The sequence below is a fragment of the Nipponia nippon genome, unplaced genomic scaffold (assembly GCF_047370975.1).
Source record: "Nipponia nippon isolate SJK-2023a ecotype South Korea unplaced genomic scaffold, ASM4737097v1 scaffold_3, whole genome shotgun sequence".
Classification (NCBI taxonomy): Eukaryota; Metazoa; Chordata; class Aves; order Pelecaniformes; family Threskiornithidae; genus Nipponia; species Nipponia nippon.
The window spans coordinates 92,394,225-92,412,186 of NW_028262347.1; the positions used below are offsets into that span (position 1 = coordinate 92,394,225).

The following is a 17,962-nucleotide window of genomic DNA, read 5'->3' on the forward strand; positions in this document are numbered from 1 at the left end:
TTTGTGAGTGAAACTACTTTCAGATGAGGAAAAGTCTGGAGGAAAATCCTACAGTGCATTTAATTCTTCTGTTGGTTTGTCTGTCAGTCTTGCTGCTTGGACCAAGGAGGGGAAAACTGAAGGCCGTAATTGCCAAGGTTCAAATCTGTAGACAGAGTTGTTGATTCTTGAGCAATACAAATACAGGGTAATGAAAAAGACTGGGCGCTGCAGAGTCATCTGCTCGCCTTCAGTGCTAAGACAGGGAAGAGACTGCAAGTCATCAGCCTTGCTTGTTGCCCTGTCTCCTTGTTTTTGCCAGAGTTTGTGGTATGTGCTAAAGCAGTGTGCTTAAGGCCATCTTTGAGATGAGCTCATCTTTCTCCAAGAGTGAGGAAAGAAGTAGAAAACGGACTTTGCAGCCTTCTTTTCTAAGTGTTCACACCAGGCACTCTCAGTCAAAGGTATTGATATGTCATGGCTCGGAATAGGAGATAGAACAAAAGAGGTTCAGATGTACTGTCTGTAGGATCACCAGTATCTTCAGTGTCAAGTTCAAAGAAGGCAAAGATACTTAAGAAGGATGTGAAATCTAAAAAAAGAAAAGCAGCAGTGTGTGTTGCCTTCAGAAACAAATCAAAAGTGGCTCCAGATGACATAGAGACTCAAAAACTTTGCATAAAGAACTCATCGAAGTAGAATAACGTTAAGAGTAACAGGTCTGACTTCATGGTACCTAATCAATGTATGTAGTCTTGAAACAAAAATAAAAATTTTCATAGATGGGACTGAAGGAATTATTCAGAATGTACGAGATCTGCATATTAACTGCATTTTTAAGTCAGCCACACTTCCAGTATTGCAGTGCCTCAGTCTGTTGCTTAGGTCTAATGCTTGTGGATCTGAGAGGGGAATTTTTTGGTACAGGAATCTCTTGCAGCTGCTGTGAAAGAGAGTGCATGGGAAGGAGGACAGATGAATGATCATCACACAGCTCCAGTTCCAGGGTCTGTTGGGTTCCCCTGGCAAATCATTCCCTCTTTCCAGAGTTGGTGTTGCTCCTGTATGTAGGATCAATGCAAAAATGGATTTGCACAGGAAAGTAGAACAGCTAATACCCTTTTTAGATTGCCTCGGGAGAGGAAGTGTTTTGCTAGTCTGCCATCCTTGAATAAGTTTTAGTGTTGACTCTCTTGTGCCTCTGATAATGCTAACGACATGCTTGCCTGGTTCATGTTTTTAACTTGGTGGTAGAGGTCCTGTTGATCTTCCCCTTCAGTTATACTTTGTTCTGCTTTACATCTATTAAAACGATCATCTTGACCATTCCTTTTGAATCCTTTTCAGAAGTGTAAGGAGAGAGAGTGATTTTCTGTAATAACTGAAGCATTGATGCATTCTCCATAATGGAGCACAGCAAATCTTCAAGTGTCAGGAAGTGAATTTTGAATTTGCAATAGACATCCTGTGATCAGTGGGTTAGCAGGAATAATCTCATCCAGATGAATAGAGAGAAATTGCTCATGTCACTTGAGGGCCTGGCAGCAATGCATGATTCCCTGAGTGCTGCTTGTATCTTTATATTCTGTGGCTGCAGCTCTTCATAATAAATTGTGAAACATCAAGGAACTTGTTGGAGATTAAGGAAAGAAATTACTTGATCTCAGCTGCAGTACTGATAAAACATTTTACATTTTGTATGTGGAGAGTCGCTCTGATTATTTTAGCTGTCTGAAGTTCTCTTGGCACAAATGAATGTTCCTGCGGCTCGTGGATTTCCAAGACCATCTTCTGCACGAGGAGTTGCCAGGCTGCGGTGCAGCTTTATTTCTCTGCCATAGCCTCAAAGGCAGAAATAGCAAGTTTGCTCTGAAATAAAGAGAACTAAGTATTCTATAAGTCTAGAGATGAATGATGATTTAAGCCATGCTTTTAAGGATATGAACCAGATTTTGTGCCTAGTTTTTCCTTGTTAGGAGGACAGTGCCACCAAAGGTGTCTTAATTTCCCAGATGATGTCCTACTCAGTGAAAAAGAACCTTTTCCAGGAGAACTGAATACAATAAAAATTAAAGCATGTCTTATTTGAAATTACTTAATTAACAAAGGCCTACGTACTTTAAAATCAGTAATGGTGTTATTCTCAGAATGTTTGTTTCTCTTAAAATACAGCTATCTCTTATGAATTATCTTTGTGGGTTTTATATCTATGTTTATGCTCAATATGTCCCTAGTAAATTTTACAGATACGGAAAACAGATTTTTTTTTTTTTTTTTTAAAATGCATTTAATCATTATTTAAACAATTCTTTCTGCATACCTGTAAACATTGAAGTCTTTACAGGGCAATTTTAGCTTGTAGTAAGACAGTATTTATGAAAGTGTGATCCTATTAATAGCTTACAAGTCTGGCCACATGTAGGATCTGACATACCATGTTCCCATGAAATAACTTCTGGCACTATGTTGCGCTTTTTAAGTTTTTTCTAAAAATAACACAGGGATTTGTAGGCAATCAGTAAAATTAGCATCAAACGACTTAACATTGTACTCTAAAATACATCTAGGAAAATAAACAGAAATGTTACAAGTAAACATAACATATGGTTCTTTTTTTAATCTCTACTTTAGGACGACGTAGACAGTCTAAACCCAGTTCTCAGGGATAACCCGCAGTTACATGAGGAGGTAAAAGCCTGGGTAAAGGAACAAAAGGTTCAGGAGATTTTTATGCAAGGTAATTATGTGGGAAACTGTGTTTATTTTATTCTGTGTTAGCTAGTTTAAGGCCATTAGTTGTGTGGGGCTCATCCCATAGCATTTGCAATACAACGGAGAATATATTTCTAACTTGGAAGTTATTTTTCAGACGTATTTGTTAATTCCAGAAAACAAGACTATGTAAGAAGCTGTGCATGACTTCTTCAGACTGTTCTTAACTTGTTTGATGTCTTAGTGATTACAGCAAAAGCTGAATATCACTAGTCTGAACGTAGATATTTTGTAAAATTTGTTGTGAAAATAAGTGTGTATGAATGGCAACCACGCACCTTTTGGCATGTTTAAAAAACTGTTCTGTGCTCTGTTAGTGTTACTATTACGTGTGATAACTTCTCCAATATCTGTCTGTGCTTGTAGTTCTTCACAGTTCTGTCACAGATGAAGAACACTTTCAGATCCCCACCCCACACCCTCACCCCTGATTGAAAAGTGCCTTTCAAATCAGTTACAATTTTGTAACTTGATTCTAATGCTGGAAGGTTGCAGCAAATGCATACATCATTTTAAGCTGTAGATACAAGTTACATGAAAACTAGTATGATTAGAATAAATTATTTTAGCTCAATCCTGCTGATAATAAAAATATTATATGCATTTGCAGTATATTATTTAACTTTACGCAGAGCTGACAGGCAGCTCTACAGAGGGATTCCTAGCAATGAGGGGCAGAAACTAACCTCTGTGGGTCTGGATTAAAATCCCCAGGCAAGCAGTAAAGCAATTTGAGGACAAAAATGCTTAAGCAGTCATTCTGTAAATTAAGATGGGGAGGAGAGCAGTAAATAATCTGATATTATAAGGATGGTGCTGAGGTTTGCTTGCTGTCTGGTTTCTTTCATAAAACTAAGATTAGAAGACCAAAGGAATATGGTAAGTATAATATTGAAGTTACAGTAAAAAACTTGTGTCTTTCCTTCTGGGGAGTTTTTAATTTAACTAGATGTGATTATTCTTACGGACAGAGAAAGAATGCTGAAAAAAGCAATGCGTGGAATCGCGTGGATAGTAAGTTGGTACGTCAGTGTTAGTCATTTTAGATTTTATCTTAATATCCTCAGATACAACATAAATTAATAGTCTGTTGATGAAATTTGCAGCCCAAACTGGATTGAGAGGTGGTATGAAATCAAATTAGGGCTATATGAAAAGGAAACTAAACTTGAGCTTGTTTATTGTATTTCATTAGAGTAACAATAATAAGACAATTATAAAAGCCTCTGTGTACACTGGTACAGAATCAATACTTGAGCAAAGGCCCAGGAATATTGAAGTAGTCATCTAAATGAAATTGCCAGCCCATCATCCACAGAACTCATTTACATCCCATCATTCCAGGAGCTGTATTTTTGTCTTTATATACATAATTTTATATAATTTCTCAAACAGATGTTTGGATGCTTCGAAGTGCACAAGTTAAGAGTATTTTAGATTATGAGATGAATCTAATCCAAACATCCTTGCAGCCTAGCTCTCCTCATCTAAGGAGAAGCTGCAGTTCAAATGCACTTGCTCACCTGATGTGACGCAGTGTGGCCCGAGGAGGGACACGCTTCCTCAGGCAGTGACGTGCCATCCACCGCGTGGGCCTTTGCGGTGCCACCGCCTCAGCCCCGCGGGACAGCGGTCAGCTGGCGGAGACTGCTGTCACGTTCTCCTGGGGCATAATCTGCTCCTGGCCACGGAGACTTTGTGTTTGGCTCAAACCTTGCAGTGGCTTACAGACAGCCCTCTAGCAGTGCTAGCTGCTGTAATCTAGTCATGTTATCCCTCCTTTCTCCTCCCCTCCCTTCTCTGGTTTTCTTCACCTTCTCCGTTATTACCATTTTCCTGTTCCCTGCAATTTAAGCAACATTTTCAGTTCTACCTTGTCTAGACGCATCTATTAAGGTTGTTACCATATTCTCTTACTTCATCCTCTACAGCGTTTTTAGAATCCAGCCTTTTCCTTGTTGTCTCATGATGCTGAAGCCGTCATCTCGTATCTTAGTGTTTTCTACTTTGACTATCACCGTTAAAATGCAGTTTAAGAGGAGGGTTGGAGAAAAATATTAAAATCAGATTCTGAATGTTTGAAAAGAAACATGCCAATTTGAGGAGGGGGAATTTTAGTCAAAACTGGTCCAATTATTCACAAGAATGAGACTAAGGAAAAAAATTGGCCCTCGTGACCTTTTCTTTGGGCGGCAGTCACAGCAGCATGCTTCGCAGTAGAGATTGTAGGTTTGGCAGGAAAGTAGTTTATTCCTTGTTTCAAAAAAACCAAACTCCTCCCAAACTTGGCCAAGTTGAAAGCTTTTGGGACAAATAAAACCAGTTCAAGGAACATAGTAAAGTGTCTTTTGATTTTTAACAATTAAAATCTTTGAATTTTTCTTCCTATTAGATTTATTATCACTACAATCTCTGAGGCTGCGTGCATAATACTCTTGAAACACTGAGTGTGCTTCAGCCCTGAAGATAGTTCCTGATAGTACTGCACAGGCTGTTTCAACAATGTGTAGCTGAGCATGATTCAGCCAGGGCCTGGAGACAAAGCCAGGCTTTTCCTGTAATGGCTGCTTGTGGCTGGGCTGGGCCGGGCTGGAGCTGAGCTGTCCCGTGTCGTATGACCGCAGTTTAATCTTTCTCCTTCCTGACACCCCAGCAGCACGTAAGAACCCCACCCCCCCCTGTTTTTAAAGGTAGATAAAGTCTCTTTTAAAAATAGATAGGAAACAGCTGGGATGAAGGGCAGGCACAGATTATAACAAGGAGTAAGAGGAAAGAAACTGGCACTGGGTCAGTGCAGAAGAGCGTAAGAGAAGCTGGAAGCTGATGGAGAAGGGAGGATGCAGCTTGTAAGCTGAGAAGACTGGGAAAGGACTTGGAAGCCAGTGGCCTGGAATTCTAAATGCTAAAATGAGACAAGAAGCTGGGGAGAGGCTGGTTCTGGTTATGCAAGAGACTGAAAATCATTGTGCAGTTAACAGTAGAATGCAAGAGAGGAGGAGCTGGGATAGGAAAGTAGGAATGGGAAATTTGCACGAAGAGACTTTTACTGAGAATGTCTGAACAAGGCAGAGCTTTGGGACAGCCATGAAAAGTTTGAGACACGTTGGGTTGGGTCAGACAGCCAGAAGTGTGGGAGCTGAGCTGGAGGCGTTTTGCAGGGGCATATGGAGTAAGGGTTGGAGAGAAGCCATCAGGAAATGTGTCCCCACGGGAACTCTGTCTCGTCCAAGACCAGGAATGTGAGACATAAGCTTGTAGATTCTTCCTCTTTTTCTGCCCGTATGTATCGGTGATTGGCAGTGCCCGTGCTGGCGCGCTTCTGACCCTTGTCTGTGCAGCTGGAAATGTGCTCTGGGGATGAGTCGACACCGGTAGCTCAGAGGGTTCACTGGGTCTTGAGGTTTCAGTTGTGCAGTGAATGTTGTGGATGTGGGTGAAAGAAGGGTGCCGTTGCAATGTGTTTCTGTTTCCCAGCTGTTTTAAAATTTAGATAATCACATGCAGAAGGTATTTCAGAAGGCTAAGGTTCCAAAATTAAACCCTAAGACGACTTGGAAATGTCTAAATTATTTCTGCTTTTGCACTTCTCTTGATCTCTCAAATGTTGACGTTAAACACAGTCCTTATGATCACAAGCTTTCTCATGCAGAGAGTATAATGGACACAGTCATGTGAATATGGATATTTTACTAGAGAAAGCTGTCACCTGCGAGGTCCCTGGCCTGTTGGCTGCAGATGTTTGAGCTTACTTAATGTACTGGGCAGGGATTGGGAAAAAAGCGATCTTTAGGAAAGATGGGGGAATTCTGGCCTTGCCTGTGAGGTTGAGCAACTAGGCACTCTTAAATCATGTAAGTCAAGCTTTTTGTAGGTTGTCACTGACTGGTTTTGCTTCTGTCCCTGTATGCCTGACTTGGAGTTTGGTTGCGGAAGTAGCGAAACCCACACAGTCGGAACTGAACTCGGTGGCAGTGCTGCTTGGTCATTCAAAATGCTATATGAACACTAAGTGTGATGAAACTTAGGGTCCCAGTGATCAAATGATACACTGAACATGAATAAAATTGATGACTCAATTTCTGGGTCTTGAAACCAACTACAAAATAAGTACTGTATCATACTGTCTCCCCACTGCCGTGGGCTTTTCGAGGCGAATTAAACTGATCTTCGCAAAGGTACAGCGTTGCAGGGTTTCTTTGCAGTTGATACATCTGAAAACAGGAGCTAAAGTCTTCATAGCGTGTGTGTTTTTGAGCATTCTTTGTGGCCATAGCAGGGACGGGATCATTCGGCTGCCTTTCCGACTGCTGTAATGGAGAGAAACTCTGTGGTCACTTATGGGAAAGACTTGGCAGATGCAGAGCCTAACCACCAAGATGTAAATCTTTTCGCCAGCAAAGCATCTGGGCATGTGACTAGCCTGTTAAATAGCTTCTGTATAACCTGCTGCTGCCACTTTCTAGCCTTTCAGATTACTTTTCTATGGTTGCTGTTTGTAGGCAGGAATTTTCCCATCGTTTGTCATCATGGTTGCAGAAAGATTTAGTTAGATAAGAAAATTGTATGTTGAAAATGTTAGCATAATTGACCTTAAAGCATACTTAAATGTACCATTTGCATTTCAAAATGTCTTCCTGAATAAAAAAGTAAAATCCACAGGCAGTGCTGTGCCAGAATTGCCTGTAGTTTGCTGTCCGTGCCACGCGCACTACATGTTTGCTGTGAAGCTTAAAGAACCAGGAAATCCCATTTATACTTTTTTTTTTTCTGAATTCCTCAATGGCTTTTTTATTTCTTCCCCTTCTAAAGGTCCGTACTCCTTAAATGGTTATAGGGTGAGAGTGTACAGACAAGATTCTGCCACCCAGTGGTTTACTGGTATCATTACTCATCATGATCTCTTCACCCGCACTATGGTTGTTATGAATGACCAGGTGAGTTTGTTATGTGATACTCGGAAAACAAACTTCAAGTAAACTACATGCTGGGAGTTTTTAAATTTTTCTATGGTACTCTGAAATACACTGAGTTGTTCAGTTCCGGCAGGGCAAGTCTATTACCATGCTGAAACTACAGCATGACTTTGCATTCGACTAGCAGTTAAAACCATCCTGAAGCTGAACGTTTGTGCAATGGTATGATTAATACCAGTCCTACAGTTTTGCTTTTCTTCTGCTGTCGCTATTTGACTAGTGAAGTCTTTGAAGTGAAGTGATCTAGTTTTAAGAACTGGTCTTCCCTGTCAGCTCTGTTGAGAATCTCTTTTCTCAACGCTGAAATGTTTTAGCACTGCAGTAGCGATTACTTCTCCCAAGCAAATGAAATATCCACTTTCTGCAATTTATTGAATTAAGCATTTACTGCAGCCCTAATTAACATTTACTGTGGTGGGTTTTAGTTGTATTTCTAAAGTTGATGTTACAAAAAGAATTAATGCTGGCATTTTTAGTGGCAGTAATGAATTCTATTTCAGGAGACCAGAGTACTGACTCAATGTTAATATAGTGAATGACCCATCTACCTTGAAATGACTGACAAAATCATGTGTGACAGTAAAGATTTAAGACTAGTCTAATGCTCAAATACATTCTTTCCCTTAATTTGCTCTAATTAATTTTCCCCAAATGTTATTTTTTTCACTTTGTGATACATTGGTTAAAGATCGGGTTAGCATTTCCTTCTTTCTGAAATATCATCCCTCACTAGTAACACTCTGCCAGACTTAGAGTTCTTCTGTTCGGTCATTTTGGTTCCTTTCTTTCAGCAGTTTTGCTTCTGTTGGGACCAATATTGTAATGTGCTTCTGCAGTTATTTTATAGTATATTAAATAAATTTTACAAAATATTTGTATATTGTAATTGCTACTTAAGGGTTACCCTATGAAGAGCTCAGTGTCTTTTAATTTCAAATTTGCAGGTCAGTGAAGGGGAAGGAAGTGGTGGTGGGGTACTTTTTCTTTAAAAAAAAAAAGTTATTTTTACAGTGATATGTAAAGACAGAAACACTCTGGTTTTACGCTATTCCCAGCCTTTGTTGAGAGTCATATGTCAATTCTGCTTGTCGGGATGAAGTAGGCTTTTCTCTGAGTAGTCTTTAGCACACAAAATAGGCTGGTGAACAGCGATACAGAAAATACAGATTGGGCAGTGTCTGAACATCTGCTGATTATTATTTTTTTCTTTTTTTTAATAAACCAGGTGTTAGAACCTCAGAATGTTGATCCTTCTATGGTTCAGATGACCTTTCTAGATGATGTTGTTCACTCTTTGTTGAAAGGTGAAAATATTGGCATCACTTCACGCCGACGGTCTCGTTCCAACCAGAACAGCAACACAGTCCACGTAGATACATTTATCTTTTTACCTAAGTATTTTCGTATATTGCGAATATTAAAAATACATGTTTAAAGTTGCTAATTAAAATTGCATTTAAGGCCATTAATCACAAAATTATTTTCAGGGTCATTATACGCGTGCGCAAGCAAATAGTCCCAGACCAGCAATGAATTCCCAAACTGCAGCACCAAAACAGAATTCTCACCAGCACCAGCAACAGAGGAATACTCGGCCAAATAAGAGGAAAGGCTCTGATAGCAGCATGCCTGATGAAGAGAAGATGAAAGAAGAAAGATACGATTATATAGGTCGAGGAGGTAAAAGCAGTTATTGGAAAGGGAGGGAGAGCTTCTTAAAATATTAGACTGAAAATGTGATAGACATGTTTTTATCTTTTACAGAAAATCCCAAAAACAAAAATAAACACTTCCTTAGTAAAAGAAGAAAACCTGAAGAGGATGAAAAAAAATTAAATATGAAGAGACTGCGGACAGACAATATCTCAGATTACTCTGAGAGCAGTGACTCAGAAATTTCGAATAAAAGATTGACAGATTCGTCCTCAGAGCAGAATTCGGAAAATGAGTTAAAAAGCAAGAACACTTCAAAGATAAATGGAGAAGAAGGAAAATCCCAAACTATTGAGGGAGTAGAACAGACACTAACAGACAGACGGTCTCCATGGGATGAAATACAGGAGGATAAAAAACACGAAGAGACAGAAAGACTGAAGTCATCCTTCTTAGATCAGCAGGAAAAATCTTCACTCCATGCAGCAGAGCAGCCAACACCTTATGAGCAGAATGCCAAGGATCCACATGTTCAAGAGTGCAATGCAGAAAAGCATCATACTGCGGAAGTAAAAAATGAGCAATTTGTACCCAGACCTCCTACTCCAAAATGTGTTGTTGACATTACTAATGAAAACAACTCCGAAAAGGAGAGCCAGGATAATGCTGCGAGTACCTTTGGTTTGCAAACGGTTCAGAAAATAGAGTCTCACAGCAGCGATTTAAAACAGCAGTTTTCAAATGCAAATTTCCTTGAAGCAAGAAAACAGGAAGCTGATCAAAGTTGGGTTAGCAGTGTTGTTAACAAAACGGATTTGATACAACCTGGGGTTGTAAAAACATTATCAGTAAATGAACACTTAAATCCTGAAAAAGAAAAAGTGCAGTATGGCTCGTTTATGTCTTCGTTAAACGTAGCTTCTCTAGCAGAAGAGAGTAAACTGCATAAACAAAGTCCAGTCCCCGATTCTGTGAAGTCAAAACCTAGTGCTTCAGTTGATCATCCTAAAACAAAGTCACCTGATGTTAAGCCTAAATTCACCCAATCTTCTGATACTGTGAAGTCTAAGGTTAGTTCCCAAAACAGCCATGCCTCTGGATTAACAAGGTCAGCCAATAAAACTGATCATGATTTGCCTAGGTCTAGTTTTCATCCGGTTCCAGCTAGAGTTAGTGCTCTAGAAGCTACTAAAAGTCCTCTTATCATTGACAAGAATGAACATTTCACGGTGTACAGGGACCCCACTCTGATTGGACAAGAAACAGGAACTAATCACATTTCACCTTATTTGCATCAGCATAATTATCCTCTGCATTCCTCATCCCACCGAACCTGTTTAAATCCAAACACTCATCATCCTGCATTAACTGGTTCATCCCATCTGCTAGCTGGGTCTTCAGCTCAGGCTCCCTTGTCCGCTATTAACACTCACCCCCTTAGTACCGCATCTCACCATTCTGTTCATCACCCTCATCTACTTCCTGCAGTGTTACCCGGAGTGCCTGCTGCCTCCTTGCTGGGTGGCCATCCGCGACTAGAGACTGCTCATGCTAGCAGCTTAAGCCATTTGGCATTAGCACACCAGCAGCAGCAACAGATGTTACAACACCAGTCTCCACATCTTCTTGGACAAGCTCATCCTTCTGCTTCCTATAATCAGCTAGGGCTTTATCCAATTATTTGGCAGTATCCAAACGGAACACATGCTTACTCAGGACTCGGTCTGCCCTCCTCCAAATGGGTCCACCCAGAAACTCCTGTTAACGCGGAGGCTTCCTTGAGAAGGGTAAGTCGTGCTCGTTTCTTAATGAAGTATTTAGCTGGGGCTGGTGTCTCCCAGTAGTGCTTTTCTAGGTACAGACTCGGTAGCTTGTATCGCACTGAGTGTGCGTTGACGGTCGGGCTTTTGAGTAGGCACAGAACTAACTAGGAGTACCACTGTCTCACAGTGGACGTGAGTAGGGAGTTCTTTCAGACCTTGATTTCCGAAGTATTTTAAAGTAAGACAAAATGTTTGGTTTTAGTTTATGACCAAGTGAGGTCAACCAGCTGGTTTGGGACCTCAAGTTCACTGGCTGAATATTTGCTACCTCAAGCTATGAAAACCATTAGGTAAGTTAAATACTAGGAGAGGTAGGACAGTCATCTTCTCAGTGAAATTTGCTGTATGCTTGCTTAAATAATGGAGAAAGGCTGAGACAGAAGGAGTCCTAAATCCAGTGGGAAGTTCTGAAGAGAAATACTCTAGCATTTATAGATCTTCCTTGCACTGTACACCCATTTCTCTTGTCTTTACACCTATCTGTGTACCCTCTCTTGGCATATCTTTTTCTCCCCTTCTGTTCCTGTTGACACACATCCCTGCCTTCCCATCTGCTTTCTACTCCTCTGTATTCAAGTCAGGGTGATTCCTCTGTCTGTATGCTGTGTATAACCACTGAAGTCTCAGAAGAAATGGTTTGTGTTTTTCAGCCTAGCGCCCAGTGCGGTGGCGGTGTTTGGCAGGCAGACATGGCAATTACAGGAAAAGTTTTCTCAGCTCCTGCAGGCTTGGGATACGGCATGCTCATTGCAGGCACCTTAGAGGAACAGTGTAAGATGAAGCATGTGTAGTGCAGACAGAAACTTTGGAGAGCTTTACTGCCAGCTTCAATCAAACCTCCGCTGAGCATGTGCATACTGATTTTTAGAGGCTTACAACTTGGCCTAATTTGGGCAGATTTTCACAGGGACCACAAAAGGCATGTTGCTGACAGTGGTCCTTCTGCCAAATTGTAAGCCTTTGCGTCAAAGCTTGGAGTTTCTGAATGGTTATAGAGATTTTTTTTTTTTTTCTTTTACATCATGGGGAAAGCTATTCTTCCTCAGCCTCGTTTTTGAGAAAAGCCAAACCATTGTGGCTAAGTCTTTCCCAAACAGTCAGTTTGAGTTGGCCTTGTAATATGAAGTCAGTTTGATCTAAAATGTGATTGAGTCAAACGCAGCAGAGAAGAAAAGCCTAAGAGAAAACTATAGGTGGATTTTTCTTTTCATGTTGCTGCCTGCTCCACCCCATGCTGAAGTCCATTTTGAAGAACTTATGATAGACTGTTTTCACTTTGGCTGCCTGAAGTATGCAGCCCTGCATACTGAGGCACGTAGCTTTTTAATTATGTTGATATGTGGCAATTGTCTTGTGGTGACTTGTCTTCTGGCTCTCGCACTGGAGGCCTTTTTTAAATACGTCTTAGAAACCCAGAATGGGCGTTTCCAAAGTCAGTTTGTACGGATGCCACGATTGAAGAAAGGGGTCTGTTTCAGCTGTAACAGCAGCAGCGGCCACCCTCGGCTCAGGGCTGAGCCATGTCTGTGTGCTGAAGGAAGCGTTGCCCCAAAGCCCACCTTTTCCTACCCATTTGCAGGTGGCTGTGGCAGCTCCCGTCTTTGGGCTGGGCCGTAGATGGTTGCAGGTGGAGTCACGAAGCTGTTTGGGCAACGCTTGGTGCTCAAGCAGATGTTCCCCAACTCCTCTAGGGAGAAGGTGACGGGCCTTTTTTGCATAATACTTTAATACAGCTTACAGGCTATTCGTGGGAACTCACCACAGCGTGGGAACTTCTGGCCTAGGAAACATGTGCACTAAAACTGTTAACGCAAACCCAAGCGGTTGCTTTAAATATTCAAAAGTACAGAAATCAGAACTTCAAAGTTGTAGCACCTGCAAATCTATTCTGTGCTGGCGTGCGTGTGTCATGAGAGCTCTTGGCTCCCCTTCTGCTGCAGCAGTTCTCAACGGGGAGTCGCCAAGGCTGGGGAGAAGGAGAAAGGCTGGGGAGAAGGAGAGGGATGGGCTGGTGAGGAGCAGAGGAGGGGAAGAAGTTCTGGGTAGTGCCAGGAGTTAAGGATGGAGCAGCACCGAGGGGCTTTGGGTTGCGCACGAGAGCTCTGCTCGCTCTTGTCCCAGCCCCTTCTTGGCTCGTCCCTAGCACTTGAGCACCTCTTCAACAGGATGCCCTGCCTTTCCACTCCTCTGCACGTGTTTCTCATAAGCATGTCTCGGAGGAGAGAGGGAAAGGGGAGAGAGGCGGAGAGCTGCTCTGGGTCTTTTCTGCAGAGTTGTTGCGCAAGTTTCAGAGAAGATATGAAAATAGAAACTTACCCAAGTAGTCAATTAAAAAACGGTTTCATAAATTAAGACGATTATGGTGTGTGTAAACGAGGAGGTTGGTATTGCTCACCTTTTGGGTATTTAGGTACACAGCGCAAAATTGTGCGTACTGTGCATTCGCCGTGCTGCAAAGAATAGCAGGCGTGTACGTTTATGGTGTTAATAGTGTGCTGCTGATGAAATTATGCCAAATAAAAATGCCTGGCAAAATAAAGCAGATTAATTAGGATTATCATACTTAATCATTTGGTTGGGGGGAGGAGAGGAACCATCCAGGAAAGAGATACTTCTATCCCTTATATTGAGATATGTTATGAAGCTGGAGATTAAATTGTTTTCCAGAACTACTAAACGTATTTGTCTTTTAAAAGAAATACTTCTTGCAATTCATTGAAGAGCTAATGGTCTGTTTACTAGTAACTGAAGTGCTGTCAGACTGTCACTGGTTTGCTAATTTTGATGAGCTTGAGATACCGTTCTGAAAATAACTGTTCATGGTGAATACTTGAAAATCAAACGGTTCTAAGAATGCTTCTGAAACATGTGAACTATTTTGTATGCTACAGGTCCAGGGGAAGTACAATCAGATGTTCCATTTGATCAAAAAGTGACTTAAAACGTTAAATTTTATTTACTGTGTGTGATTTGATGCTGAAATACATTACTTCACTCTGATCATTGGTAGGACTTGATAGGGTAATTCTTGTGGTCCCATGATTATTTCGAAATCTGATTTTATTTTTTTGTTTTGGTTGGTGTTAACAGAATACTCCCAGCCCGTGGTTACACCAGCCCACCCCAGTGACTTCAGCTGACAGCCTTGGTTTACTGAGTCACATTCCTGTGCGACCGTCCAGTGCAGATCCCCTTCGGCCTCTCAAACTGACAACGCATTCCAGCCCGCCGTTGTCCAAAAGTATCGTAGAGCATCACAAAGAGTAAGTTTGCTGTTTAACTCTGTGTGAGAGGGTACATTTCAGCAAGTGATGTTGTCTTCTAGCTTCCTTTTATTTTATTTGTAAACATGGGTGCCTGTGATAGAGAAAAGCCTGTCAGTGTGCTGCAAAACAGACTCTGCCCTGTTGACTTGGAATGGTACTTGAGTTCCTGAGTCATCTGAAGACTTTTGAAAATTGTACCTAATATAAAGAAAAGTTTATTTTGTGTTAATAGATAACTTTGTTCGGAGCATGGGAAGAAAGGTCTTCTGTTTAGCACGTTGCGCTACATTCAGACTAACCTGTGTCTGCTTAACCTTTTTCAAACAGAGAACTGGAGAGGAAAGCATTTATTGAACCTTTACGTTCTGTTACAACTGCACCAGTAAAGACGGAGCTAGAGCAAAGCAGAACGCAGACAGCAAAGGAGAGCCATATGCACAGACATTTTGCAGATCCAGTGTTGAACCAGCTGTCAAGGCCACCACAGGAGACTGGGGAGCGACTGAGCAAATACAAAGAAGAACACAGACGGATACTCCAAGAAAGTATTGAAGTTGCTCCTTTTACAGCTAAAATAAAGGCACTGGAGGGAGAGAGAGAGAACTATTCTAGGGTAACATCCTTATCTTCAAGTCCCAAATGCCATTCAGTAAAGTACGAGAAAGACGCCGAACGCTCTGTGTCAGAACTGTATAAAATGAAGCATTCAGTTCCACAGAGTTTGCCGCAGAGTAACTATTTCACCACCTTGTCTAACAGTGTAGTAAATGAACCTCCAAGATCGTACCCCTCGAAGGAAGCTTCAAGTGTGTATGTTGATAAGCAAAGTAATTGTCCTTCAACAGCAGCTAGTCCCCAGTCTCTCCCCTCTTACATTTCTTCTCTTTCAAAACCTCCACCTTTAATTAAGCACCAACCAGAGAGTGAAGGCTCTGTGAGCAAGATACCTGAGCAGCTTTCACAGTCGGTGCAGTCTCACTCTGTAAATTCTTTCCGAAGTGACAGCAGGAGCCCTACTCAGTTGTCAGTCTCGTCTTCAAATACACTCCGGAGTATGCCTGCCTTGCATAGAGCCCCCGTGTTTCACCCCCCTGTGCACCAGAACCTGGAGAAGAAGGAAAGCAGCTATAGCAGTCTTTCACCTCCGACTCTAACCCCTGTTCAACCCGTTAATGCTGGTGGTGGCAAAATACAGGAGTTGCAGAAACCACCAACTTTAGTACCTGAGCCTAAGGAAGCTCAGACTGTTTACAAGGGCACTTCTGAACAGAATTTATCAGAAATGTGGAAGTCCAATAATGCCCCAAATAATGAAAAAGTGGATTGGCACGTTGAAAGAATGAGTGGAAAGTCGCAGTCCGCTACAGCATCTGTTATTGTGCGTCCTCCTTCTAGCACGAAATACGATAGCGTACCAGTAATGCAGCCTGCTTCCAAAGATCGAGTTAGTGAGAGATCTTCAGCTGTGACAAATCAAGCAGATTGCCTAAAAACAGCGGAAGCCAGGGAGACTGGAAGAATCATTCTGCCAAATATGAACTCAGACAGTGCTCGCACACAGTATGAAAAGAAATTTCCAGCTGTCTCACAAGGCAGCGTTCCTTGTGCTGTCACCCCTACCACAACTATGATCTGCAGTACCAAAACGGATGTTACCGCATCAGCAGCAACAACTACCAGCGTGTCAAGCTGGGGTAGTTCTGAAGTGACTTACTCCTTATCGAACACTGTCTTGGCCTGCGCACCGCTGGAGTGTACTGCCTCGAGAGCGGCAAGTCAGGCGGTGGCGCAGACCCAGGAATGCAAGGTCAGCACTCCAGCTCCGGTTACGCCCGCCGCTGGCAAGACAGGCAGCGCTGCTCAGCCCAGCTCGGGATTCTCCACCTCCACTGACTTTGTCCATTTGAAAAAGCACAAGGCAGCCTTGGCTGCAGCTCAGTTTAAAAGTAGTAACACCAGTGAGACCGAGTCCAACTCTGTGAAAAATCAGACATTTTCAACCTCTCTCTCCCTAGACAGTGCTATCGTCTGTAATACAATAAACAAAGCGAACTCTGTAGGCAGTGGGCAAACTTCCCAGACGAGTCAGCCAAACTACCACACTAAACTGAAAAAGGCTTGGCTAACAAGACATTCGGAGGAAGATAAAAACACTAATAAAAAAGAGAATTCAGGGAACAGTGTTTCAGAAATTATTAAGCCATGTACTGTCAATTTAATAGCTTCTACATCAAATGATTTGCAAAATAACATAGATAGTAAAATCTTGGCAGATAAGTTTGCGAAAGAAGATAAGCACCCTAGGAGAAAAGCAAAACGAACTTACGAGTCTGGCTCTGAAAGCGGAGACTCTGATGAAAGCGAGAGCAAGTCAGAGCAAAGGACTAAACGGCAGCCCAAGCCAACTTACAAAAAGAAACAAAATGATTTGCAGAAAAAAAAGGGTGATACAGAGGAAGAAGTAAAACCGAATGGTGTTCTTAGCAGGAGTGCCAAAGAAAAAAGCAAGCTGAAGTTACAGAGCGGCAGTAATAGCAGTGAGTATATTAATCTGATTTGGAAGAGACAGACTAATGTGAAGCCTAACAGTGTTAATCCTGGAGGGTTTGTCGTGCCCGATAGCTGGGAAGAGAGTTAAAAAGCATGCTTGTGTAAATGAGTAGGTCCAGATTTATCTGTCTCGAGGCCATTTGAAATATCCTGGTTTAAGAAAATCAGCATTTTTTATATATATACGTTAACAAACTGGTTCTTGGCCTAAAAATGGGCAGTAAACGAACTGGTTTATGCTGTCCATCAGAATTCAACAGACGGGTGCATATAGTTGTGCCACTTGTAGTGAGAGAGAGATATATATTTTAAAAGATCTAATGCACTTATTTTTAGAGTGCTACTGGAGGGAGAGATTCTCTATTGTTGAACTTGAATTCATCCTTTGATCAGGAAGCCAGAGGCAGTTCCTTGAGAGCCTGATGCCACTCTGTTTTGATTTGGTTAATTTAATGAAAGGTTTGAGGGAGAGTCATTTCACACTCCTAACTAGCATTAGTATTACATGGTGTTAACATCCCTCTTGTTTAGGGAATAAAGAAATTTAGGGAAATACAAATTTCAATTTAAATGTAATGCTGTAGCATGTAGCAGATTATAACTAGATTTATCTGAAAAGAGAAACTGGTCTGCCAACTTGAGGGATTTTATTTAAGAACTTTGCTTATTTTTTTTATCCCAATTTATTCTTCTCCAAGGACTATTCTTTTGTCTTTGTTCTGGTTGAGTATGAGAAAGTCTACCATTAAATTACTTTTCGCAAGAATTTGTAAGTACAGGTAGTAAGAAAATGAGTACTGCTCCCTGTAATTACATCCTCTGTCTTTTCACTGCCTAGCGTATAGAGTTACTCTTCTGGTATCTGAGAGTACTTGATGCCTAAGTTGTACCGGGTGCGGGAAGTGTTGCAGTCTGTCTGAGGTATTCGGGCTTGGGTCCAGTGATA

At 41.6% G+C, this 17,962-nt stretch overlaps 1 protein-coding gene across 8 annotated transcripts in view; it reads left to right on the plus strand.

The window, feature by feature from the left end:
- The window catches only part of JMJD1C (jumonji domain containing 1C), a 171,949-nt gene that overhangs the window by 125,194 nt on the left and 28,793 nt on the right, over positions 1-17,962 (plus strand). For 6 of the 8 annotated variants that reach the window (XM_087768112.1, XM_087768104.1, XM_087768106.1 and 3 more), the window contains 7 exons: positions 2,611-2,716; positions 7,561-7,685; positions 8,950-9,093; positions 9,212-9,404; positions 9,489-11,164; positions 14,291-14,463; positions 14,794-17,003. In XM_087768112.1, the coding sequence (XP_087624238.1) occupies positions 2,611-2,716; positions 7,561-7,685; positions 8,950-9,093; positions 9,212-9,404; positions 9,489-11,164; positions 14,291-14,463; positions 14,794-17,003 (4,627 nt within the window). Of the gene's footprint in view, positions 1-2,610; positions 2,717-7,560; positions 7,686-8,949; positions 9,094-9,211; positions 9,405-9,488; positions 11,165-14,290; positions 14,464-14,793; positions 17,004-17,962 lie in introns of those variants that run through there. The other 2 variants (XM_087768110.1, XM_087768111.1) reach the window with 2 other exon arrangements.